Here is a 25910-nt window from a genome sequence, read left to right as displayed (position 1 = left end):
TCTAAAACATGTAAGACTGATTTATTATTCCCAATTCTGCCTTCCTTCACAATATTTAGAGACAAACAATGCAAGACAAACAAGAATACAAAACATGTAATGTTACTGAAATAAAATAAAAGCAGCTTTAATTTGAAAACAACCCCCTGCCATCGCAAGTGTTAGCTCACTCACAGAGAGACAAGTGAAACCTGCCAGTGTTACACATTCAGAAAAATGTTTATTTACACAGAGAACCTCTATGAATCAAGGCAGGGTTTTTTCCCCTTCCTGCTGATATCATTTGCTTTTCTCTTCTGGGAGATGGCAAATTCTTTGGGAGTGCAAGCCTCGCTTTGGGTCATTTCCTCATCTGGAGTTTTGGAAGCCTGGTACAGAAGACACAAAGGATTCAAACAAAGAAGGTTACCTTTATATTTGTAACATTCACAGTCAGTTTGAAAGATCAAGTCTGCCCTAGAAGGAGCGTTCACTTCCTGGAGACACACTATCATTTCCTCTTGGAAAATTATTGCCAGAATTACACATTTATAACACAGTGTGTGGGGGGAAATATCCCAAAGCACTTCAGACTACTGTATACAAATCCAACACTAAGGGTATGTCTACACTATGGGATTAATCTGAATTTATATAATTCGAATTTTGGAAACAGATTGTATAAAGTCGAATGTATGCGGCCACACTAAGCACATTAATTCGGCGGTGTGCGTCCATGTACCGGGGCTAGTGTCGATTTCCGGAGCGTTGCACTGTGGGTAGCTATCCCATAGTTCCCGCAGTCTCCCCCGCCCATTGGAATTCTGGGTTGAGATCCCAGTGCCTGATGGGACAAAAAACATTGTCGCAGGTGGTTCTGGGTACAGCCTCACCCCACCCTCTATGAAAGCAACGGCAAACAACCATTTCGCGCCTTTTTTCCTGGGTGAACACTGCAGACTCCATACCACGGCAAGCATGGAGCCCGCTCAGCTCAAAACAGCAGTCATGAACATTGTAAACACCTCGCATGTTCTTGTGCAGTTTATGCTGAGCCAGGACCAGAAAAACGAGGCGAGGAGGCGGCGGCGACAATGGCAGCACAGCGACAAAGCGTGATGAGGACATGGACATGGACACAGAATTCTCTCAAACTGCGGGCCCCGGTGCTTTGGAGATCATGTTGTTAATGAGGCAGGTTCTATCCATGGAACGCCGATTCTGGGCCCAGGAAACAAGCACAGACTGGTGGGACCGCATAGTGTTGCAGGTGTAGGACGATTCCCAGTGGCTGCGGAACTTTCGCATGCGTAAGGGCACTTTCATGGAACTTTGTGACTTGCTGTCCCCTGCCCTGAAACGCCAGAATACCAAGATGAGAGCAGCCCTCACAGTTGAGAAGCGAGTGGCGATAGCCCTGTGGAAGCTTGCAACGCCAGACAGCTACCGGTCAGTCAGGAATCAATTTGGAGTGGGCAAATCTACTGTGGGGGCTGCTGTGATGCAAGTAGCCAAAGCAATCACTAAGCTGCTGCTAAGAAATGTAGTGACTCTGGGAAATGTGCAGGTCATAGTGGATGGCTTTGCTGCAATGGGATTCCCTAACTGTGGTGGGGCGATAGATGGAACCCATATCCCTATCTTGGCACCGGAGCACCAGGGTACCCAGTACATAAACCGCAAGGGGTACTTTTCAATGGTGCTGCAAGCACTTGTGGATCACAAGGGACGTTTCACCAACATCAACGTGGGCTGGCCGGGAAGGGTTCATGATGCTCGCGTCTTCAGGAACATTACTCTGTTTAAATGGCTGCAGCAAGGGACTTACTTCCCGGACCAGAAAATAACCGTTGGGGATGTTGAAATGCCAATAGTTATTCTTGGGGACCCAGCCTACCCCTTAATGCCATGGCTCATGAAGCCATACGCAGGCAGCCTGGACAGGAGTCAGGAGCTGTTCAACTACAGGCTGAGCAAGTGCAGAATGGTGGTAGAATGTGCATTTGGCTGTTTAAAAGGTCACTGGCGATCGTTACTGACTCGTTCAGACCTCAGCCAAACCAATATCCCCATTGTTATTTCTGCTTGCCGTGTGCTCCACAATCTCTGTGAAAGTAAGGGGGAGACCTTTATGGCGGGGTGGGAGGCTCAGGCAAATCGCCTGGCTGCTGATTACGCGCAGCCAGACACCAGGGCGATTAGAAGAGCATACCAGGAAGCGCTGTGCATCAGAGAAGCTTTGAAAACCAGTTTCATGACTGGCCAGGCTACAGTGTGAAATTTCTGATGGTTTCTCCTTCATGAAAACCCGCTCCCTTTATTGACTCATTCATTCTCTGTAAGGAACCCACCCTCCCCCTTCCCCCAGCTTGCTTTCAAAGGAAATAAAGTCACTATCGTTTAAAACTCATTTATTATTTATTAATTGATTATAAAAAGAGGGAGGGAACCCGGGTGGGGTTTGGGAGGATCGGCGGGAAGGAAAAGGCCACTAAAAAAAGGTTAAAAAAATGACAGCCTTTTGCTTGGGCTGTCCACTGGGGTGGAATGGGAGGGTGTACGGAGCCTCCCCCCCCCCCGCGTTCTTACAAGTCTGGGTGAGGAGGCTATGGAACAGGGGGAGGGGGGGGGTTATACAGGGGCTGTAGCGGCACTCTATTATCCTGCTGCCATTCCTGAAGCTTCACCAGATGCTGGAGCATGTCTGTTTGCTCACGCAGCAACCCCAGCGTTGCATCCTGCCTCCTCTGATCTTCCTGCCGCCACCTCTCATCTCGAGCGTCTCTCCTCTCCTCACGTTGGTCCCTCATGTCCTCACGTTCACTGGCTTCTTTCCTATACTTTGAAACCGTGTCCTTCCACTCATTCAGATGAGCTCTTTCACTGCGGGTGGATTCCATGATTTCGGCGAACATCTCGTCTCGCGTCTTCTTTTTCCGACGCCTTATCTGAGATAGCCTTCGGGACGGAGGAGGGAGGCTTGAAGAATTTGCTGCTGGAGGGAGGAAAAAAAGAAGAGAATTTTTTTAAAAAAAGATACATTTTGCAGAACAATACTTATATTCTTTCACTGTGACCAACACTATTCACATTACATAGCACGTGATTTCTGTGCAAGGTCGCATTTTGCCTCTTAATATTGAGTGCCTGTGGCTTTGCTGCTAGAGATCACAGACGCAGGTCCGGGCAACAGAATTCGGCTTGCATGCGGCCATGGTAAGCCATTGTCTTTCGGCTTCTGTGCCCTCCTTTCCCACATATCAAGCAAAGTCCGTTGAGTGCTGCGGTTTTCCTGTTAAACTTCAGCAGCAGAAAACAAACTAACCCCCCCCCCATTCCAATTCTTTGGATGATCGCTTTATCCCTCCCCGCACTGCGTGGCTGGTATCAGGGACGATCCCTCCTAGCCAAACGCGAAAAGCTCTGGGCCAATTCCCCCCCCACCCCCCCGCACTTGGCTAACTGCAGGGAAGGATTTCTTTTCAGCCACAGGCAAACAGTCCAGTAGGAACGGCCACCTCTGTCCCCTTAATTAAATTCCCGTATTTCAACCAGATTACCATGAGCGATATCACTCTCCCGAGGATTACACAGCGAGATAAAGAACGGATGTTGCTTGAATGCCAGCAAACACCGGGACCATACGCTGCCAGGCTTTGTCATGCAAGGATACCAGATTACTTGCTGCAAGCATGGAGCAGTCAAGTGTCCTACCATGGAGGACGGAATAAGGCTGCACTGCCCAGAAACCTTGTGGCAAGGCTTTTGGAGTACCTCCAGGAGAGCTTCATGGAGGATTTCCACTCCATCCCCAGACACGTTAACAGACTTTTCCAGTAGCTGTACTGGCCGCGAATGCATCCCAAGTCCTCAGGGCAAAGTAATCATTAAAAAACGCTTGCTTTTAAAACAAGTTTTATATTTTAAAAGGTAAACTCACCTGAGATCCCTTCCATGGAGTCATGGTCTTGGATACTGGCTTGGGAGGGTACTTCAGTCAGGCTGAGAAAAAGATCCTGGCTGTTGGGCAGAACGGAGTGTTGGGTGCTCTCCGCAAGCTCGTCCTCCTCCTCTTCCCTGTCAGCAGAATCCTCAGGTCTAGCTGATGAGATTATCCCCGCCTCAGAATCCACGGTCAGAGGTGGGGTAGTGGTGGCAGCCCCCCCTAGAACTGCATGCAGCTCGGTGTAGAACCGGCATGTCCGCGGCTCTGACCCGGAGCGACCGTTTGCCTCCTTTGTTTTTTGATAGGCTTGTCTGAGCTCCTTGACTTTCACGTGGCACTGATCCGAGTCCCTATTGTGGCCTCTCTCCATCATGCCCTTGGAGATTTTTTCAAAAGTTTTGGCATTTCGTCTTTTCGAACGAAGTTCTGCTAGCACTGAATCCTCTCCCCATATAGCGATCAGATCCAGTACTTCCCGTCCATGCTGGTGCTCTTTTTCGATTATCGGCCTGCATGGTTACCTGTGCTGATGAGCTATGTGTGGTCACCTGTGCTCTCCGCGCTGGGCAAACAGGAAATAAAATTCAAATGTTCATGGGGCTTTTCCTGTCTACCTGGCCAGTGCATCCGAGTTCAGATTGCTGTCCAGAGCGGTCACAATGGTGCTCTGTGGGATAGCTCCCGGAGGCCAATACCATTGAATTGCGGCCACACTAACCCTAATTCGAAATTACAATATCGATTTTGGCGCTACTCCGCTCGTCGGGGTGGAGTACAGAAATCGATTTTAAGAGCCCTTTATTTCGAAATAAATGGCTTCGTTGTGTGGACGGGTGCAGGGTTAATCCGATTTAACGCTGCTAAATTCGAATTAAAGTCATAGTGTAGACCAGGCCTGAAAGTGTATAAATTAACCAATTTAGGCTGGAAATTAGAAGGTTTCTAGCCATCAGAAAAGTGAGTTCTGGAACCGCCTCCCAATAGAAGCAGTGGGGTGAACAACCTAACTAGTGTTAAGACAGAGTTTGATAAATTTATGACCCATGTTATTTGATGGGGTTGCCTGTGATAGCAGGGACTGGACTTGATGAGCCAGGAAGTCCCTTCCACACCTATGTTTCCTTCTGCCACTCTGGAACTTTCTAACTCTTCAGACTTCCCGAATTTTGGGAGTGAAGGAAAAAAGGGGAAAATTAATCAAAAAGTGTGCCAAAAAACATTCCTGTGAAAATGTCAACCAACTCTAGTTAACTATGTTTTTATTTAAAGTATTATCACTGACATCCGAGTCATCACCCATGAGACAAATGAGGCAGCTCACACTTTAGAACTATTTGTTTCTCACTCAGGCAGATGGTGACACTTGGGTCACATTTTCAAGGTTGTTTTTTCCCCCCCACAGCCATAACGAGTAGAGCCTTAGGTTATGTCTACACTAGAAACGCTACAGCGGCATAGATGTAGCGTAGAGATTCGCTACAGTGACGGAAGGGGTTCTTCTGTCACTGTCGTAAATTCACCTCTCTGGGAGTCAGTAGCTAGGTTGATGGAAGAATTCTTTTGTCAACCTAGCACTGTCTACACTGGGGATTACGCCAGCTTAACTATGTCTCCCAGAGGTGTGAATTTTTCACATCCCTGAGTGACATAGCTGGGTCGCCCTAACTTTCTAGTGTAGACCTGCCCTAAGTTCCCCTCCTCCCCTTTAATTACATGATCACATACTATTTTTCCTCAGGACTCCCATCTCATTCAGTACACAAGATGAGCAGTGTTCAGGGAACAAATCAGGCTTGCATAGTGAAAGAAGCCATTGTCTATAGTGTTAAGAGTGTTTTCCCTTCACCCTCTCCCCTGGTTCTTGTCACCCAGACAGAAAGCAGAAGACCAGAAATCCGAAGTGCAGGCAATGTGATGTTTATTGGGGTTAGTTTCCAGCAAGCATGTATCCCACAACTCTGATATCGCAGAGCCTTGTTTCCCAGTGTCCTGTCCCAGCCCTCCTCAGCAGGCATAATTATACCTGAGATGCACGCCCATAGTCCCACCCCTTACAACTTATGGTCATGTTCCATTTTGGGGGGTCGTGGGTCTTCGTCCCATCTCTTTTGTACCCCATGGCAGGGGTAAGGAGTGAGGTTGTGCTATGGTCAGGGACAGGCATTTCTTTGGCCTTTTAGTGTTTTATACATTCCCCCCAATCCCCATTTGCCCCTCCCCAATGGTTGCTTGACCTTGCCTTGAGAGAGGAGTTGAGGCAGTCTTAAAGTGTGCGCTCTAGTAACACAATCTGCTCGTATCTGTTCCCAGTATGCTAATAAACCCATCTGGCTAGGCAGAAGCAACATACACAGTGCATTTGTCCTTTGTTCTCACATATTAGTAAGAATGTAAGTATATCAAGACTCAAACAGGCAAGCAAAACCCAAAATGCTATCTTAGGCAAAAATACAGGCCTGAATCTTACATTGGCATTAGCACTCTTAACAGGTAGGAGCCCAGCCTCATTTGTTGCAGAAGTTAACTGTGTCGTGAATAAGGCAGTGAATTTCAGGAAGAGAAAGGATGGTCTCGTGGTTAGAACAGTTGAATGCCACCCTGAAGAACTGGATTCGGCCACAGAGCTCCTATGTGATGCTGGATAAGTCACGTAAAATCAACATTTTCACAGGTGGCCACTGTGTTCATTTTCTAGGTGCCCAACTTGAGATTCTGGAGCCTGATTTGTAGAAGTGCTGAGCACTTACAACTGCTAATTGAAATCAATGGGAACTGTTGTTTGAACATACAAAGTGCCATAAAAATGCTAAGTGACCTGAAAAATCAGGCCCCGCCCGTCTCAAATTGGGCATCCAAAATTTGTGGACACTTGGGCTATTTTGGCCTCAATATCTGTGCTTCAGTTCCCCCACTATAAGATTAAATTAATGCCTCCCTACCTCAATAGGGCTGTTGTGAAGATAATTTCATTAATGTTTCTGAAAACTCAGATACTGTAATGAAGAGCACCCTAGAAAAGCCCACAAGGGAATTAATAATTCTGTCTCCAGAGCAGGATTTGGATGATATGTACTAAGTGAGGCACAGGGTAACTCAATGAGGAGAATAAAAACACTGAATAACCATGTCAGTGAATACTGTCCATCTGTTGCACTGAATGAAGCCGGGGAGCTCTGGCAAAAAGTTTGTACTTTGTCTTTACCTAGCACAATGGGATTCTGCTCCATGACTAGGGCTCCTAGCTACTACAGTAATACAAATAAATAATAAGTGTGTAATCATTTAATTAAAGACTGAGTATTATGAAAGAAGGGGGCAAATTCAGATTGTACAAGCAACCTTAACTCTGACACTTCCTAACTCTCAAGTGCTTGACTTTGCAACCTTAACACTCTTCTTGTCTTTTTTTTCCCCCAAGTACATAACAGGATACAGAGGAGTTACAGGGCACCTAAGGAATACAAGCTAAAATAAGCAACTAGAGGAGAGCAGCTGACTGGAAAGATTGAGGTGAAGCTGGTGGAGAAAAGAAGCACCTTTGCAATATCACCCTGCATCATACAGCCTCCCTCTCAAATCCTTGAAACAACCCACAGGCCTAGTGTCCACTTGGATTGGATATTCCAGTAGCTACGGCCACAGGGGAATGCCCTTTTCAACTTACGGCCAGTATGCAGAGCCATGCACGGATACAAAATTTGTACCTGCATCCGATCTGCAAGCCGCAAACGTGATCCATGGATATCCGCAGATATAAAAGGGATATCTGCAGATTTGTAGGGCTCCATTGCTATGACAACTTTGCATCCTCCTGGCAGGTGCAGGCTTAGCCACATTGATCCACACATTCATGGACCTCCAGGCTTGATTACTGTAATTCTCTGTTGATTTCATAGCTAGGTACAATCTTAAACAAACCTGCCATTAGTTCAGAATGTTGCAGCAACACAGGTGTCAGGTGTGCATTATCCTACTACTCTGCTCACAATACTGGCACCCCATTGAAAACTGGGCACATTCAAGGTCTCAGTCCCCATCAGCAAAACCTATAGGGCTGAGAGACTGTTACCCAAGGGATCTCCTCACCCTGCACCATCACGGCCTCCCGTGACAGTTACATTGCAATGGACCTGCCAGTCACAAAAGCAAGGCCTGTATACATAGGAGACAGACCTTTCAAATGAAAGAAACAATCCCTGCATAAAGAGCTTACAGCCTAAGTTAGACAGGACTTTGGGACAGACAATGCTCAAGGATGCAGATAGGGGAGGACAAGGCTTACACAAAGTAATGTCACAAGGCTGATTAACCCCATATAAACAGTTCCCCATAGTTTTAAAATGTGATTTAAATTACTAATTTAAGGGAGGAGAGTGGTCAGGTTAGGGGAGATCAGCAGAAGAAATGGGGTGTTGGGATAGCACAATGGCTCCATGGCACGCAGGATCAGAGAGCTTGTTTGGGGCACACAGGGTGCCCAAAGAGGTGCTTGGGGGAGAAAGACAAAAAGGGAGTGTGACGAAAAGGCAGGATTAGCTGAGCACAAGGCCCAAGTGGAACAGGGGTTGGTGGAAGCAGTGAGCCAAGGGGCAGGCACAGAGCTGTGCAGAGCCTAGGAGGCAAGGACTTTGTCAGACATCAGTCCCCATTTGCCATGAGAAGCTGAGATAATACAAAACCAAATACACCACCTACTGGAGGAACAAGACAAGTACATTCTCCAGTAGGAAGGTAAGTTGGTCAACAAGTACCTCATTTTCATTAGTCTGGGGAATGAGACTGCCCAGCTATTTTCCAGAAGTCAGACAATTGTCAAGGGTGCAGGTGCCTCCTAGTGTTACAATTGCAAAACAATTCTAGTTGTTTCCTCTACAGCTTGCTGGATATTTGAGCAGAAAAAGGAAACACTAACCAACTGAGGCTGAAGGCTGCCTTTGACTCCTTTGTTAAAGCCATTTTATTTGAAAGGTCAATAAACAGAAGCTATTCCGCAGTTGCTGCACTTCTCTAATCAAGCACTATGAAGAGTTCTGAGTCACGATCCATCCTAGCAGCTAGTTGGGGGGGGTAGTACCAGGGTCCCTGCTTTTCCCTCTCCTCCACACATCTAGGACCTGATTCTCCACGGTCCAGCACTTCATGCAGTCATTCACAGCAGTGCAAAGTGAGTAACGCTGCCAACTGAGCACTTTACACTGGCCTACATGACAGCACACGGTACAGGACAATGGAAAATCAGACCCTAAGTAGCCTTCTTTTATCTCTCCGTAGCTGATATGTTGAGAAATTAGAGCATCCCTTCTATCACGAGCTCCACTCCCTCCCATTGCATCCAGGGGAGAATACTAAAACAGTCTCTTTGCTGAGCATGTGGAAATGGGCAGCAGCTGGCTGCATGTTTTTCTGCCTCAAGAGACCACATCTCTAAACTTGTCCTAGCATTCTGCACCTACAACCATTTGTCTCATGCTGTGCAAGGGGCAATTTCTCCTCCATCACCACTATGACAGACCTGTTGCCCTCACTCCTTTCACACTTGGTCTAGTAGGGCCTCAACTTTGTACACATACAGGAGCTTGCTCAAAGAGTAAAATCCCAGGGAACTCCTACTGAGCCTATTAGCCACCCTAAACATAGGACTTCAGGTATACACTTTATCTGAAAATGTTTTTAATGTTACCTAAGGAGTTCTGGGAAGACTCCTGACCATGGCATTTCATCAGGCGAGGGTGCAGAAGGATGCCTAGTTATATCCTCTCATCCTTTCACTAATATGCTTCAGCATAAAAGATCTCTCCCAAACAAACATGATACTAAGGAAACCCACCTGCCAGAAAGTCTTCAGTGGGTTGACAACCAACTCCCTTGTCCCCATTGAGCATCACCACAGCACTGGGGCAGCTAGAGACACAGTCCATTATGACTAGAATAAATTTGTTGGAGAACTAAAATGTCTAGCTCCATCTTCAGGAGCTACACAGAAGGAAAAGAGTTGAATAGCAGGCCCTATATGTTTTACCCACATGGTAAAACCACAGAGAGGAGTGACCATCACCTTCCATGCCTGTGAATATAGGGTTAGTACATTCGTAATGCTTACAAAGCACGTAACATTGGCTGGGCAGCTGGTGTGTCTGCCCTCTGCTTTCTACTCTAATCATAATCATTGCAGTAGTTCGTTATATCCAGCCACTGTGTCTCATTATATATACTCAGACTGCAAAGTCTTTGTGGCAGGGACTCTCGGGGTGGTGGTGTGTGTGTGTGCGCGCGCGCTAGCACAAAGGGGTCCCAAGCCTTGACTGGGACTTCTAGGCATGACCACAATACAAATAAATAATAAAGTATGGAATCAACTTTTCTTAAATTCATTTAACCTCTCACAAATACTAGTAGAGGGATGTTGTCACAAGGCAGGGCTCCTTCCCAGCTTGCCAAAACACTCTGCCACACCCACAGTCTCTTTAATGCAGTTTTATTCCCAAACTTAAAGAAACCAACAAAAACATTCTCAGCTCACCCTTTGAATCTCAGGCTTTCAATACCTCTCCTCGACAGGGATTCTGGCAGTCCTGCCTCCTGCAATTTCCTGTCTCACTCTCCATCAGCCAGTTCCTTCTCATAGCCAGCCCTTCAGTGGAACTCACTCTACAGCAGCAGGTGCAACCCTGCTCCCTTACCTGGCCTACCTGGGAGCACCTGCTCTGGCATAGGGGAGTTGGACCTTCTCAGGTACAGGGGCCAGCCACCCTGTGACAGTTGTCATGAGCAATCCCCATGTTAAGAGGACATAATCCCCTTCTATAATCTGCATATGACCATACATTTCCCAAATATAACTGTACATTTATATTACACAAACAGAAAGCCAGCACAAGGTACAACAGGAAGGGACATTTTGACAGACCCCAACTCTTAAAAATATCCCAGGGCACTTTTCGTAAGTCCATGTAGAGCAGACACAAGAAGTAGAAGGACTCACCTGAGATAGAGGTCAGGTATACTCTAGAAATGTTGCCAGTATAATAATGTCAGTTATGGGTGTGATGTTTTTAAATAAACGTTTTTAGAACCAGCAAAGAGCCCTAGTGTAGACACAAGCTATGTCTACACTAGGAGCACTTTACTAGTACAGGAATATCAATATACCATACCCGGAAAGCACACTTCGTGTGGACACAGCTACGCCGACAGAATATGGTCTACATATATGGTAAAACCACCTCTCCAACCACATCACAAATGACACAAACTATACTGGTAAAAGAGCAGCTTTGCTGGAATACCTGCATCTACATTAGGGGCTTCTGCCAGCACAGCTCTGTCAGTCAGGGATCACACACCTCTTCACATCCCAACTGACAGTTATCCGAGTAGAAGTCTATAGCGTACATCTAGCTGCAGTTATATCAGCAAAAAAGTCCTTTTGCTGGTATAAGCTGTGTCTACACTAGGAAGGTTTTGCCTGCATAACTATACCAGTATAGTTATACGGAAAAACTTTAAGTGTATCCTAGGCCACATGCACAGGAATCTCTAGCTATGACAACAAGGGTAGGGAAACAAAGTAAAGTTTACCTAAACAGAATTAACAAAAATTTCTTAAAGAGCAAAGTTAAATTCAGAGAGTTCACATTAGGGCACAATCACAGCCCTGGCAACCCAGGGACTCAATTCTATGAAGACCGGCAATCCACTCCCAATAAAATAATACTGAATTGGAACTTGAAATAGACATCCAAAAATGCACTGGGGTCAGTGGGTTAGAGGCTATTGAAAGTGATGCCTATATCTGCGTCACTCATATTACTTCCTGAGGATTAGCAAGATTATACATGTGAAGATTAGCCTACACCCAACTCCTTTGTAGCAGAGTCAAAGCATGGTACATTTCTTACCCTCTTTTGCTGGCTTGCATGCTTCTCAGTCCATTGTTTGGCATTTTTGATGAACACTTCCTTGTTGTATTTATACTCCGAGGACTAGAAATAATAAAGCAAGAGACAAGGAGGATAGATACTTAATCAAGCACCTGTGAACACTCTTAGTTCCCTATATAGAAGAATGAGCACAAGTACCATATAATCTCTGCTCTAACTTGCATGCACCAGCATTTGCACCAAGGGAACAAAAGAAGAGTACGTACTATGTCTGCCATGAGGGGGTCATCAGGGTTAGGCTCGCTCATCAGAAGCTGTATGGAGGTCAGCAATGTGGAGATATTCAGGGATGGCCTCCAGGCACCCTTCACAGCAACAGAATAATAAAAACAGAGCTTAACAGGGAGAAGAAGTCTGATCATTAGCTGACATACAGAAAACAAATTTTCCTCTGGAGTTTCCAGACCTCAATGCAGTACATAAGGTGGTTACCACCAGGTGGTCAGTTTATACAGCAGGGAAAACATCTGATGCCAGGTTAGTGGATCTCAAACCAGTAGGGTTTTGACCTCTCCTACAAAGGAGAAAAACCGACCTGGCTCTCACTCTTTTGGTTCACCACAGCTACAGTGCTAACTTGCTCTACAGCAGACAGACAGAGGGACAGTGCTCATACCAATTAGCCCTACAGCTTCTATTCGGGCCATTTCAAGAGAGCAATTCTAGTGACACAGAGATCTCACTCCAACTTAATTAACACTGACCTGCAGTGTCGTCTACATCTGTATTGTATCAGGATCCAGGCTGTGATTTTCAGAGGGGCACCTGACTCATAGGTCCCTTTGAAAATCCCAGCCCTTAAAGCATCAAAAAAAGCAAAGGAAAATACATCGTAGTGAATAACCAATGGCATGCATTATACAGTCGCCTGTATCAGGAGTATCCATGTAAACAAGAGCCAATATTAAATATCAGTGAAGCTTTTTACAGCCGGGACAATAGGGGAGTTTAGCATCATCTGTAACTTTGTTGATCCCCACTAGAGTAGCACTGCCTTACTTTGGGTGGTAATCTCAGAACATCCAGGCAAATCCTTCCAGCAGAGTCAATGTTGGGATGGTAGATGGGTGTCAGAAAGCGAATCTTCGGGGGTTCAAATGGATATCTTTAAAGAACAGGTGTTAAAGAAACAGATTTCATTTGAAATATAATCTAAATTGAATGTTCAGTTCCATTAGCATTCCATTTGCCACATTACCACAAACGACACTATAGTGTCCTCTCCCCAGCCACCTGCAAATTCCAACCATCTTCTCCTCAGCAAGTTTTTGGAGGAAACAGCCCCATCTCTGGTCATGCCCTCTAACACAAAGGCCTTGACTGTTTTCAGTTTGGTTTCTGTCCTTTGCACAGCACTAAATTCCCTTTTGCTCGGAAGCTAACTTCTCATTGCCTCAGATTACTTGCTTTTCTCATTTTCCCTGACATCTCTTAGTTACATCAATTCACTTCAGCTGTAAACAGGAAAAAGATGCAATACTGGGTCAGACCAAAGGTCCATCTAGTCCAGTATCCTGTCTTCTGACAGTGGTCAATGCCAGGTGCCCCAGAGGGATGAACAGAACAGGTAATCATCAAGTGATCCATCCTCTGTCACTCATTCCCAGCTTCTGGCAAACAGCAGCTAGGGACACCATTCCTGCCCATCCTGGCTAATAGCCATTGATGAACCTATTCTCCATGAATTTATGCACCATACAGGTACTTCCCTCCCCCCCCCTTTCAAAATTGTTTAAAGGCATCAAAATAATTTAAGGATCCTGACAAAGTATTTCTAGATTTTTTTTGTGCATTGTTATACACCTGGGGAGTTTGAAAGTGAAATCTTCATATTACAAAATAAATAAGTACATTAATAAAATCTCTCTCACCTAAAAACTGATTGATAATGTCACAAACAGGGAGGCTGAAGGCAAAAAACCAAACTATTACACTTTATGCCCATTGCTCCAATGCTCCTAATATACAGGATACCACCTCTTCGTATCTCACACAAACGGACATGTTTGACAGGAAGTTAAAAAAAAAAAATTCCTTCTTACTATGTGTGTTCCCCCTTCTGCCCACCTTCCTAGATGCAGTGATTTAATTACCTTTCAGGAACAACTACTTCCAAGTTGAAAACTCCTTTATCATATGGCGTGTTTGCACCACCCAAAATTTCTTAAAGAAAAAAAATTAGACAACTATAACATTCAAAATGGGTAAGTGTTCCCCCCGCTCCCACTCTCATCATGCTTCTGCTACAGTCGTGCATTCCCATCACACCGTTTCTAACTGTAACAATGTCCGGATCTGCCAACAGAAGTGACCATTGCCACCTCGTCACATTTTGTTCTACCCTGCTGTGCAGTAAGGTCAATAACCCCTATGTTTTAAGTGAGAACTAGGGAGAGCCTAAACAATCATTAGTTATCTAATTTTGGAAGAAGAAGAAGAAGAAGAAAAAAAGAGAGTGACTTACAGGTTGGAACCTCTTCACTGACAAAAATTGTATTGCTGGAGCTCAGCTGAGCGAGTGCTCCGCATAGTCAAGAAAGAGTATGTTATTTCACTAATTCCTTCCGTGTGTCTGACCTTCCTATCTTTACACCCAGGCAAAGCCTTGATACTTCCTCCCTTCTCATACTTCAGGAGTCATGGCCAATTTCAACTTCTGAAGGAGAGACAATTTCTCAAGTTCCAGACTGTGAGCATGATACAATAACTATGGTGAATTTTCAGCCAATACTTGAAAAAGACGTTGAAATAATGTTCAGCCCTAGAACCAGGACTGAGAATTGGCCTAATGACCCAAGCAATCTCTTGGGTTAAGGTGGCAAAGCTAATGTTTAGGATTATAGGGCCATAATCCTAAATACTGCTCCCCTGTATTGTTTCTTCTGGAAGCCAGTGCCTGAAATGGAGTTAATCTAAAGTTATGGAGGGAGAACTCTGTGGATGCCTGGCCTTCCTTGTAGCAGGAAACCTGAAACCTGAGTCTCCAAGCCATCTATAAAACCTTGTTAGCAAAGCACATCCAACCCCCTACATGCACAGACTCCTTCAGCAGTGTTGAAAAGCCATGAGAGGGGGTTACGGCTATTTCTAGCAACAGTAACTCATGTTACAGGGAGCATACCAGTGTGGCTGTTTCCTTAACTACTCCCCCGGGTCCATGCCGCCTAGCCACATGACCAGGGATCCAATCAATAGGGAACATAAAGAAGGGGAATTAAAAAAAAAAAAAAAGATGAAGAGTGGACAAGAATCAAACAAAAATGTCATGGACTGGGGTTAATTTCATCCCCAAATTGCTAAGTACAGACACTGCCCAGTAAACATTACCACAGCAGAGAGAATTTTAGTGAAACGCATACCACCTCCACTCCCCCAAAACCCCCCAAACCATGATGGTAATACATACGGGCTCCTAGATCATCCATCCGGTTTTTGTTTTGCCAGAACATAATGCCTGGGGGAGGCTCTGTGGTCAACAGATGCAGCTCTCTCTTCAGTCGTGAAGTTCTTTGCATTGTGCTGAAATATTGTAAGGAGAATTAACACCTTATAGCTAGCGCCTTTCATACTGTAGATATGGTACTGGCTTTCACAATAATAAGTCAAACACCAGTTGTGCAAGGAGGACAGTCATTTGAAGCAGCCATTAAATACTCATCAACAGCCAGCACTTAGCCTTTAATATTAGAAGCTATTCTGTTGAGGGTGACGCAGAGCCATGAAAAACAACAACGATCCTTGGAATTCTTTAAAAACATCTCATCTCTATGGCAGCAAGAACCAAATTTTATACACCCTCATGTAGCCCAACCAGGTAGTAAGATGATTTGGTCCACCAGAATGGATAGAGCACTGGGCTGGGACTCAAGAGACCTCAATTCTATTCCCAGTTCTGCCACTGGCCTGCTGCATGACCTTAGGTATGTCACTTTACACCTCTGTGCCTCAATTTTCTCCTCTGCAAAAATGGCAGTAATGACACTGACCTCTTTCGTAGAGCATTTTGAGATCTAGTGATGAAAATCTAGGTATTATTATTATTAAACTGTACTAACCAGGTTAAAACAAAAATTTGCTTTATCCTAGATATAGATCTTGGCTAAAGCATGGAATTTTGGTCTTTTTTTTGTTAATCCTTCTTCAGCAGGGTGGGGTGGGGGGAAGATGGGCTAGATCAGGGTTTCTCAACCCGCGGGTCAGTACCCAAAATTGGTGTTTCAAATGGTCACGTGACAGCTCCTGGGCTGGCTGGGCTTGCCTCCTTGTTCCAGGTACTGCAACCTCTGGGGTCCCAGCGCCACTCAGATTTGGCCCATCTATCATGACGACGGGAGTCTGGGTAGGCCAAATTTGAGTAAGCAGCAGTGTAACCCCATGAGCAGGTCACAACTCCACTCACACAAATGGCTCTTGCAGCCAGCCCCACAGCACAGGAGCTGCAGGAGCCAGCACTGTGGGATGAGTGCCATGCAGGATCCGACCAAAACCACTCCAAGGCCTCCATCCCTAGACTATTTACTGGGTTACAATGGACCATAAACATTTACAAATGGGTCCTGAGCCCAAAAGATTGAGAACCACTGGGCTAGATAACCTCTTGAGGTTCCCTCCAGACCTACATTTCTATGATTCTATAACTAAAAACTGACCTAACCATCTTATAAGCCAGCTCATGCACAACACAGGTTCAAAATAATCAACCATGCTGGGTAACCAGTTATGAGACCACCAGGCCTGTTGGGACCAAAACACGTTATAACATGTTGTGGCTGCAATACAGTACAAATGTATGTGGTTAAAACCGTCCTGAGCAATCTCCATGAATATTCCCAGTCAAACACAAAAACATCCTCACCCACCAACTGGGACAAGAAAGAGAACCAGGAAACTTTCCCTCATCTGCCAAAAAAATGGTTACTGGCAATGGGGAACAGATTTTGGCAAATGGGAATTAAAATGGGATCCAACCTTGCCTGCAGCAAGATAGATGAATAGTAATCAGGAACTGCCTAATATGGGAACGGTCTCACCTGTCAGAAATTATAGCCTTCCTGCACTCCATGTCAGTGGTTACTTCAAAGCAGGGACAATCTGCCCCTGTGTGTGTGTGTGGAGGGGGGAGGAGGTACGGTGTCACTCACCCTGCACCAGGATAACTATGTATCCCCGTGCCCCCACCCAGCTGTGGGGAAGAACCAAGCATTCCCTTGTGCCCCCACCCCCGAGTCAGGGTCAACTCCCCCCCCCCCCCTTAGGGCTAATTGTCCGCCATCTCCCCATGATTACCCCACATTGTTTTCTCCCCAGGAATTGAAATTAGAGGCGGTGTTTGAATTTACGGGGGGGGGGGGGGTGAAAGCCAAGGGGTGAGACGATGAGGACGAAGGTGGGTTGTATGGCATCAGAGTAAAAACTGAAAAATGTTCCACAAGCATTTTATTAGATTTAACTCATTTTAAAATCATCACACAAATGAAGTTGGCTATTCAAGCCTTCTGTGAAGCATTACATCTACATCCTTCTTGATTTCTTGTAATTTTGCACAACTCTGTTAATGAACTTCTCTAATGCAGTGCATTCATCTTTGGTGGCTTCTCGTGTGTCCGGTACTTCCAGTCCTTCAACTGATAGGCTCATTAGTTCATTCATAGACTCATAGACTTTAAGGTCAGAAGGGACCATTATGATCATTCACGTGATCAGGCAGAAGGCGACTTTTTTCAGAACACAAAATCCTATTCAATGATGAAAAAGAACACTCAACTGTAGCTGTTGTGACTGGGAGTAGCAAGAGATGAATTCCTACTACTTTCATCCCAGGAAACATAGCACAAAGATCAGGTTGAGCCACTAACAATGATAAAAAAGAAGCTGCAGTCAAATCTTCATTCGTTCATTGCATGGCAGTCCACTCTACGTTCAAATTCTCTATTCTGTCCTGATCACATGGCAGCCCCATTGCTGGCAGTGCCTTACTCCACTCAATTGCCGGTGTTTTATAAGACAGACATCTGTAAAAGCTATACAGAGGTTGAGTAGAATCCAGAAGTTGCTGTTGTAGATTTGTAAGAATCAAGTCAATGTACTTTTTCAGCTGGCTTAAGCACTTCTTGTCCTCTTCACTTAAGGAAGAGTCATTAGTCTTTCATTAGTTAACTTTTGGATTGAAGTCTTTGCTTCTTCCAGTACGTTTTCAATGGATATTTCTCTGAATGATCCAACTGTAGCTTTTATTGCTGGACAAAGATCTACTACTGTTGTAGCAGATGCCTAGATGGCATTGTTTAATGACCCAAGTGGTTTCAACAGTAGACTTACAAGAGAGAGAATAGTGATTGTTTTCTCTGAACATAATAGCAAAAGTAGTGCACTAGTCTCACTACTTAGATCGGTTCCCTCTTGGTAGATACTTTCCAAAGCCAGTAATAAGGGTTGCAGTAATTTTAAGACAACAGCCAAGGATCGCTCATGAGAAAGCCAGTGGGTTTTCTCTTGGACTAATTTGAACTTCAGTCCCAGAGAATCTTCTATTTCTTCCAATACATTCAGTCTTTTTGGACTCTTGCTGAAAAAAAAAAAAAAAAAAAAACAGTACAATGAAGTCATTACAATTATGGCTTTTTTAATGTCTTTTGAAGATTATGAGTACTTGTGGCACCTTAGAGACTAACAGATTTGACTAACATAATGAAACCTGTCATTATGCAAGAAACCTTTGAAGATTATGCAGCTCGTACTAGTGCTAGCTGGAGTAGACAGCCTTTGCAGTGTGTATAGGAGAGATTAGGGTTACATTTTTCTCTGAGCAAAGCTTGTACTCCACCATGCCTTCCAGAGAAGTTTGCTGCTCCATCAAATGCACAAGCAGCCATGTTTGGGGTCCAATTTACAAACATTTAACTCTTCTAAGATGTGGGTTGTCACAGATGCAGCCGATGCGTCTTCTATAACCTGAACATCTAGAAATGCATCCACTGGCCTACCACTGACATCAAGATAACGTACACAATGACTTAATACTTGACACCCACTTGCATCAGTGCATTCATGAGCCATGTATGCAAATTTTTTGAATGTGGTAAGAGAATTCTTCACTTTTTCAACTGCTGAGTCTTTCACTGTTGCACCACATGCTTCTAACCACTTACTTGAGTTTCTTGCAGAAAGTAAGTGAGCATTTGCCGGTCTTGTTCAGGGTTAACAAGTGACAATGCACTTAACACTGACCTCCAGTTTGTAGTGTGTGGTATCTCTTGCTTAAATAGAAAGTATGATGCGACCGCCATGTTTGTTCCCACAAACTACGTTGTGCATTCAGCATTCTTAAATGGCCTCATTAAGTAGTTCTAGACTTGGTTTTGACAGTAACTGGCTTATAAGGCTTTCTGCATGTTGATGCAGTACAGAGGCTTGGTGTTTTGCAGCCTTTTCATGTAGTTTATCAGCATTGGCTTTGCTGACAGGTCTGGCAAACTAAGCTCCTCCAGTATTATCAATTGTAGCAGTGGGAAGCTTTCCTTCTTCGTAAGCTTTTTTGCAAGAGGTGCACCACCTTTTGTAACTTCAATAAATGGAGAAAGCTTGACCGACAAACATCGGGAACTGCCTTCAGGTTGTGGAGACACTGTTTCTTCAGTAGGTAGTTGTATTTGTGCTTCAGACTGTTCGGATGTAGATACACCATTTGAACCTTCAGATGACATGTTGATACATTACTGATTCTTGGTATGTTCTTCATCTTGGCTGATTTTGGAGGCCTTTGAGTGGAAAAACTTGTTGAATTGTTTTTTGTCTTTTCATTTTCACTTTGACCTGCAACATATAAAACATAAGAATGTGACATTACCCAGGGTACAATCTGGACTGTTGAACAGCTGTTTCCCCTTAGTTTTTGAACCTGGGGTGTCTTTTCATAGAATCATCATAGAATCATAGAATATCAGGGTTGGAAGGGACCTCAGGAGATCATCTAGTCCAACCCTCTGCTCAAAGCAGGACCAATTCCCAACTAAATCATCCCAGCCAGGGCTTTGTCAAGCCTGACCGTAAAAACCTCTAAGGAAGGAGATTCCACCACCTCCCTAGGTAACCCATTCCAGTGCTTCACCACCCTCCTAGTGAAAACGTCTTTCCTAATATCCAACTTAAACCTCACCCGCTGCAACTTGAGACCATTACTCCTTGTTCTGTCATCAGGCACCACTGAGAACAGTCTAGATCCATCCTCTTTGGAACCCCCTTTCAGGTAGTTGAAAGCAGCTATCAAATCCCCCCTCATCCTTCTCTTCTGCAGACTAAACAATCGCAGTTCCCTCAGCCTCTCCTCATAACTTACGTGCTCCAGCCCCCTAATCATTTTTGTTGCCCTCCGCTGGACTCTTTCCAATTTTTCCACATCCTTCTTGTAGTGTGGGGCCCAAAACTGGACACAGTACTCCAGATGAGGCCTCACCAATGTCGAATAGAGGGGAATGATCACGTCCCTTGATCTGCTGGCAATGCCCCTACTTATACAGCCCAAAATGCCGTTAGCCTTCTTGGCATCAAGGGCACACTATTGACTCATATCCAGCTTCTTGTCCACTGTCCTTTTCTGCAGAACTGCTTCCTAGCCATTCGGTCCTTAGTCTGTAACAGTGAATGGGATTCTTCCGTCCTAAGTGCAGGGCTCTGCACTTGTCCTTGTTGAACCTCATCAGGTTTCTTTTGGCCCAATCCTCTAATTTGTCTAGGTCCCTCTGTATCCTATCCCTACCCTCCAGCGTATCTACCACTCCTCCCAGTTTAGTGTCATCTGCAAACTTGCTGAGGGTGCAGTCCACAACATCCTCCAGATCATTAATGAAGATACTGAACAAAACGGGCCCCAGGACCGACCCTTGGGGCACTCCACTTGAAACCGGCTGCCAACTAGACATGGAGCCGTTGATCACTACCCATTGAGCTCGATGATCTAGCCAGCTTTCTATCCACCTTATAGTCCATTCATCCAGCCCATACTTCTTTAACTTGCCGACAAGTATACTGTGGGAGACCGTATTAAAAGCTTTGCTAAAGTCAATGAATAACACATCCACTGTTTTCCCCTCATCCACAGAGCCAGGTATTTCCTCATAGAAGGCAATTAGGTTAGTCAGGCATGACTTGCCCTTGGTGAATCCATGCTGACTGTTCCTGATCACTTTCCTCTCCTCTAAGTGCTTCAAAATTGATTCCTTGAGGACCTGCTCCATGATTTTTCCAGGGACAGAGGTGAAGCTGACTGGCCTGTAGTTCCCTGGATCCTCCTTCTTCCCTTTTTTAAAGATGGGCACTACATTAGCCTTTTTCAAGTCATCTGGGACCTCCCCCGATCGCCATGAGTTTTCAAAGATAATGGCCAATGGCTTTTACACTGCTTCGAAGTGAGAACCACCACTCCTGGTCTGTTCACACACAGCCTCCAGCATGTAACTTGCTCCCAGCTACACAGTATGAGTGCTATAGTCAGTCACTCATGAATTACACTGCAGAACACCAGGAAACTCTCCAGTCCCAGACTTTCTCCCAGAAATATGCATCTTGTACTGCCCAGCACTCTACTGGACAATGCAAGCTCATATAAAATCCATCATTTCATAAACAGAAAGTGATATGCACAAACCCTGTTATCTCAGTTAGAGATTCCCAAACACTTTAATCCAACACTCTGGTTTAGATAAATCAATAAAACAAGTTTATTAACCACAAAAAGAAAGATTGTAAGTGATTACAAGTAATGAGGCATAAAAGTCAAAATTGGTTACAAAAAAATAAAAGGCAAAACGCAACTAATAACTTACTTAACAGGCTATGTGAATTCAAAGTACAATGTCTTTCTTGCCACATGCTTTTGCAGTCTCACTGGCTAGAATCCTTTCAGCCAAGCTCCCTCCCCAGTTCAGTGTTTCTTCAGGTGTTTCTGATGCTGTGAGCAAAGAGAAAGGAGTGTTTGGGGGCTTCTCTCCTCATTTCTTATAGTTCTCTTTTCCCTTTGACGATCATTTCCATCTAGGGTTCAGGCAACAGGAGACTGGAGGACAGAAACTTCCAGCTGTTTTGCTGTCAATATGTAAAGTTCTCACTCACACCTTTCTTCCTGCCAAAGAATGGCCAATTAACCAGGTGATAGTCCATCTGATTTTGTTGACATCTGGATAAAGTCTTTTGTCTCTGGGGAACCGGTTTGAAGCCGGTTCCCCAGATTTGGAACATGCCTTATAAAGTAGAATTCTATAACTTCACATACAATGTTGCCACACATTTTACCAGGAAAATAAAGTTTGACAGATTATGAGTTTTCAAATGACACCTCACAAGGCATACTTTGTACAAAATTTATCCTAGCCTTGTAAAAAGGGTGAACATAAGAGTACAGACTGTCATAATTAATAAATTAAATGTTTTGTTAGGATAATGCAAATTTAACATAGGACAATGCAAATTACACCAAACAACAGTTTTAGATGTCTAAAGCAAAATATATATCAATTTTTTTAATGTATTTAATTTAAATTGACTTTTGAAAAATTATAAAAGTGTTTAGTTTAGAAACTCCCCAAGATAATGACCTCTCTAGATAGCGACAATGTGAGATAACGACCTTGGCAAATAAGGCATTTTAAAAACCTTGCCTAATAGGAAACATATATTTTTATAAGTTTCCCAGTCACAAATCTAGCATTCTAGAGCAGTCATTAAACACACTAATTTAGTCATCCCAAGAACAAGAAATTATATTAATTCCTTCTATATATATGCATAAACTTTCATGAAGTTTCAATAAAAGAGGAGTTAAGCTTGCTGTGGCTGCCCAGTTACTGTAAGCAAGTTTCATACATTTTTGTCAGCAAAGCAATTTGGCGCTAACTCTTGGTCTCACATTTTAAACATCATAAAACACCAATAAACATCAGCATTTGAATGATGATGATTTACTGTTGTTTATAAATCATAATTTGAAATTATTAGGTTGGCCAACCTCTCTGAAATGAATGAGTCAGCACTGTCGTAACAAACAGCTGCGGGAGGCAGTCTTTGTTCGTAGGTTTCAAACCTATTATGCATTTTCAGGAACAAGTATTTTATCATACATATGCTTTTAAAGTGTGTGTTAATGTTTCAACTTCAATTCAAATTTCCAAACAACAAAATGAATTTTTTTTCAAACTAGAAAATTTTAAAAACTAGATCTAGCTGGAAGACCACTGGCCAGGGGAAGGTAGGGAAATCCCTGTTTGGGGACATTCCCCAGGGGGAGTAACTGTTCCCATCCCCCCACTACAACCAACCTGCCCCAAGGACCAGAGTCACTCCCCATGGGGACTAACTTCCCCCCAACCCTACATGACCAGCCCACCACCAGAGTCCGGGTCACACACACACACCCCCGGTTGGGGGCACCTACCTGTCTGCGACCACCCCACTCACAGGGTCAGGATCAGGATCAGGATCACTCCCCCATGGAGGCCACCTGCCCATCTCCAGAGTCAGGATCACCCCCCAGGAGGGCTATCTGTCCCCTATGACCACCCTGCCCCGCGGATCAGGGACAGCTCCCTGGGAGCTAACTGTCCCCCTCCGCCATGACCATCCCGCCCGCCATGCTGAGGTGGCCCCGGGCTCCGCGCGCGGGTGACCGACCGCCCTACCCCCGCTCGAGGCCCCGCCGCCCCCACTCACCCGCACAGCCTCGGCCTCAGGACACTGCCAAACGAACGCTGTGGGCGCGTGGTGCAACACGGGACGGCACTGGCGCCCTCGCCTGACCACGCCCAGGGGCGGGACTTCCCGGGGCGCCTAGCAACCATCCGGGCACACTCTGAGTCGCTCTGCAGAGGTGCCGATCTGCGGGGAGCGAGGGGCTGATTGGCCGGAGAGGACCCGAAGGCATCGCCCTCGGGCTTCAAACCGTGGGAGCGGGGAGGAGACGCGGTGTGGGATTGGAGGAGCCGTCCCAGGGCCCCGCCCAGCCACCCCCCCCCTTCTCGCATGCACCCTCCCCACAGGGGGACTCACAGAGGGGTGGGGTGAGGAAGGTCACTGGCCTCGCTGCTGCCCTGTGCCTCCCAGGCAGGGCTCGGGGGGTGGATGCGGCCGCGGCTCGAGCCCAGTCCACCCTGGGAGGGGGGTTCTGACCCCCGTGGTGCATGGGGCGGGCTGGGTTTACGCACTTTAATGCACACACATCACTATATGGGGGGGTTGGACCCAGCTACTGGAGTCAGCGGATTGGCTGAGAATGTCACCTGTTAACAGTGCTCACATGTGTGTGTGCTGGCTGGGGCTGGGGGAGGTTTTGCCCCAGCTGCTGCAGTCATGGGATTGTGTTAGAATTTCACACACGCTCATGGAAAGGGGGAGGTCTCACCCCAGCTGCTATGGTCAGGGAATTGCCTGAGGATCTCCAGCCTGGTTTTCAGCCACTCAGGGTGGTGAGAAACGCCTGATGCTGTTGTGAAGTGAGAGTTGCGTCACCCCAAAGGCTTGTAAATGAGAAGGTGGTTTTATATATATATATTTAACTCTCGTGATTTTGGGGGCCTGACTTGTGATTTTTTTGCTTGTGCAGGGTTAGTCACACTATACAGTAGCTGGCTGTGGTCAATGTGTAAGGTCAGTTTGTGCCAGGGCAGCTTACAAGGGGTCGCAGACCCAGCAAAAATAAGGTTTTAAATCAGTCTGGGTCGCTGAGGGGTGCACTTTAAGCATTGTCTTTCCAAAGCTGCTGCTCCTAGATTATGATAGATCCCCAGAAACTTTATTCAGACCACTTTAAGAACTGGTTGAGGTGAATCCTTGCTTCCCCTTCCCACAAAGGCCTTGGCTGCACAGCTACTTAGACTATAAACTCTGTGGGGCAGGGACTGTCTTTTTGTACTGTGGGGTCCTAGTCCATGATAGGGGCTCCTAGACCCTACTGCTATACAAATATATAATAATAATATATCACTCTCTCATAACAGCATCTGGGCTACAGATTTATAACCTGTTGTAACCTGGTCATTCCATAAATATGTGGAAACTGAGTCCCCTGACTGAGTTATAACTGGAGGAAGATGGGGCTTTAGTCTCTCTTTACATGATGGCAACAATAGACCAAGTTCAGCTATCTGGTGCCCTTGCTTATCAGACACCAAATAAATCCATTAAAGAAAAATGCTTTAATATTATTCCCATCTCTGGATATTTGTAAGTCTCAGCCTAGTAAATGCTTGTACCAGACTCCAAGACCTCAACCTGGGCTTTGTGGTTCCTTGTAAACTGATTCCTTAAAAATTCAGATACAATTTCAATTAACGATTGAATTCCTCAACTGTCTCTGGACAAAGAGAGGCTGCAGTGTACAAAACAGCCCTAATACAGGCAAACAAACATTTATTTAACCCATCGCCTTATTATTTAGACAGCACCATACATGTGCATGGTATTTTATAAAACATATAAACAAAGCTCCACATATTCTGTGATTCTGCAATATCAGCTTCAGTTGCTGCCACAGAACCATGCTCCAGAAAATTAGCTTTTGTTTAAAAAATGTAATTTCTAGCTCTTACATTTAGGAAAATAATCTCAAAACATGACCTGTGTGTAAGGGCTTGCCTACATTGAAGTTATGCCATAATAGCTATTCCCAAATAACTATTCCTAAATAGTTCCATGTGCGGACGCTCTTACTCTGCACTAAGAGTGTCTTGTTCTCCATTCATTTAATGCAGTGGATTAAGATAATTTGGAATAAAGCATGTTTATTCCAGAATAAGAGTGTCCACATGTGAGTTAATTGGGAATAGATAATCCCATTTTAATTCATACCCTATTTTATTCCAGATTAATTTTCATGTGTAGCCAAACCCTGGCCTACATAATGCCCATTTGAATCTGTAAAGAACCTCTAACAATGGCTCTAAGAGAGAGGTGGGTAAACTAGCTAGCCCCTAGCCCCTCCCCTGCTGTCCCCCCTTCCCCACAGCCATACGGGGAGCACTCTGACCCACCGCTCCTGCCGAGCTGTGCGCCTTGTGCCC

At 45.1% G+C, this 25910-nt stretch overlaps 2 protein-coding genes across 6 annotated transcripts; both read right to left on the bottom strand.

The window, feature by feature from the left end:
* UBE2T (ubiquitin conjugating enzyme E2 T) lies at positions 1-23966 on the bottom strand. Of its 5 annotated transcripts, XM_054028374.1 has the most exons (8): positions 23566-23631; positions 21687-21811; positions 15272-15384; positions 13959-14028; positions 12865-12970; positions 12072-12170; positions 11824-11907; positions 1-368 (listed from the first exon to the last, which is right to left on the bottom strand). In XM_054028374.1, the coding sequence occupies exons 3-8, from the start codon at positions 15378-15380 to the stop codon at positions 240-242; spliced, it is 597 nt and encodes a 198-aa protein (XP_053884349.1). In that variant the 5' UTR covers positions 15381-15384; positions 21687-21811; positions 23566-23631; the 3' UTR covers positions 1-239. The 5 variants fall into 5 exon arrangements, with proteins under 5 accessions (XP_053884349.1, XP_053884350.1, XP_053884346.1 ...); XM_054028375.1 differs by lacking the exons at positions 21687-21811; positions 23566-23631 and adding an exon at positions 23902-23966; XM_054028371.1 differs by lacking the exon at positions 21687-21811 and having other exon boundaries at positions 23566-23664.
* Positions 2509-4795, bottom strand: LOC128837313 (uncharacterized). Its single transcript, XM_054028370.1, has 2 exons — positions 3920-4795; positions 2509-2974 (listed from the first exon to the last, which is right to left on the bottom strand). Exons 1-2 carry the CDS (start codon positions 4296-4298, stop codon positions 2586-2588), a joined length of 768 nt encoding a protein of 255 aa, XP_053884345.1. The 5' UTR covers positions 4299-4795; the 3' UTR covers positions 2509-2585.
* Positions 23967-25910: the final 1944 nt, after the last annotated feature.

Source organism: Malaclemys terrapin, chromosome 4, assembly GCF_027887155.1.
Source record: "Malaclemys terrapin pileata isolate rMalTer1 chromosome 4, rMalTer1.hap1, whole genome shotgun sequence".
Lineage (NCBI taxonomy): Eukaryota > Metazoa > Chordata > Testudines > Emydidae > Malaclemys > Malaclemys terrapin.
This window is presented reverse-complemented; position numbering and strand designations above follow the sequence as displayed.

What these genes read in the sequence shown, in the direction of transcription:
- LOC128837313 (XM_054028370.1), bottom strand. Translation starts at nt 4,298, where the DNA reads ATGATGGAGAGAGGCCACAATAGGGACTCGGATCAGTGCCACGTGAAA. An exon ending in CTCCATGGAAGGGATCTCAG is followed by an intron (nt 2,975 to 3,919) that starts GTGAGTTTACCT and finishes TCCTCCCTCCAG; the next exon opens with CAGCAAATTCTTCAAGCCTC.
- UBE2T (XM_054028372.1), bottom strand. Translation starts at nt 23,364, where the DNA reads ATGGGCAGGTGGCCTCCATGGGGGAGTGATCCTGATCCTGATCCTGAC. An exon ending in AGTGGGGTGGTCGCAGACAG is followed by an intron (nt 15,385 to 23,290) that starts GTAGGTGCCCCC and finishes ACAATATTTCAG; the next exon opens with CACAATGCAAAGAACTTCAC. An exon ending in GAAGTAGTTGTTCCTGAAAG is followed by an intron (nt 12,971 to 13,958) that starts GTAATTAAATCA and finishes TGTTCTTTAAAG; the next exon opens with ATATCCATTTGAACCCCCGA.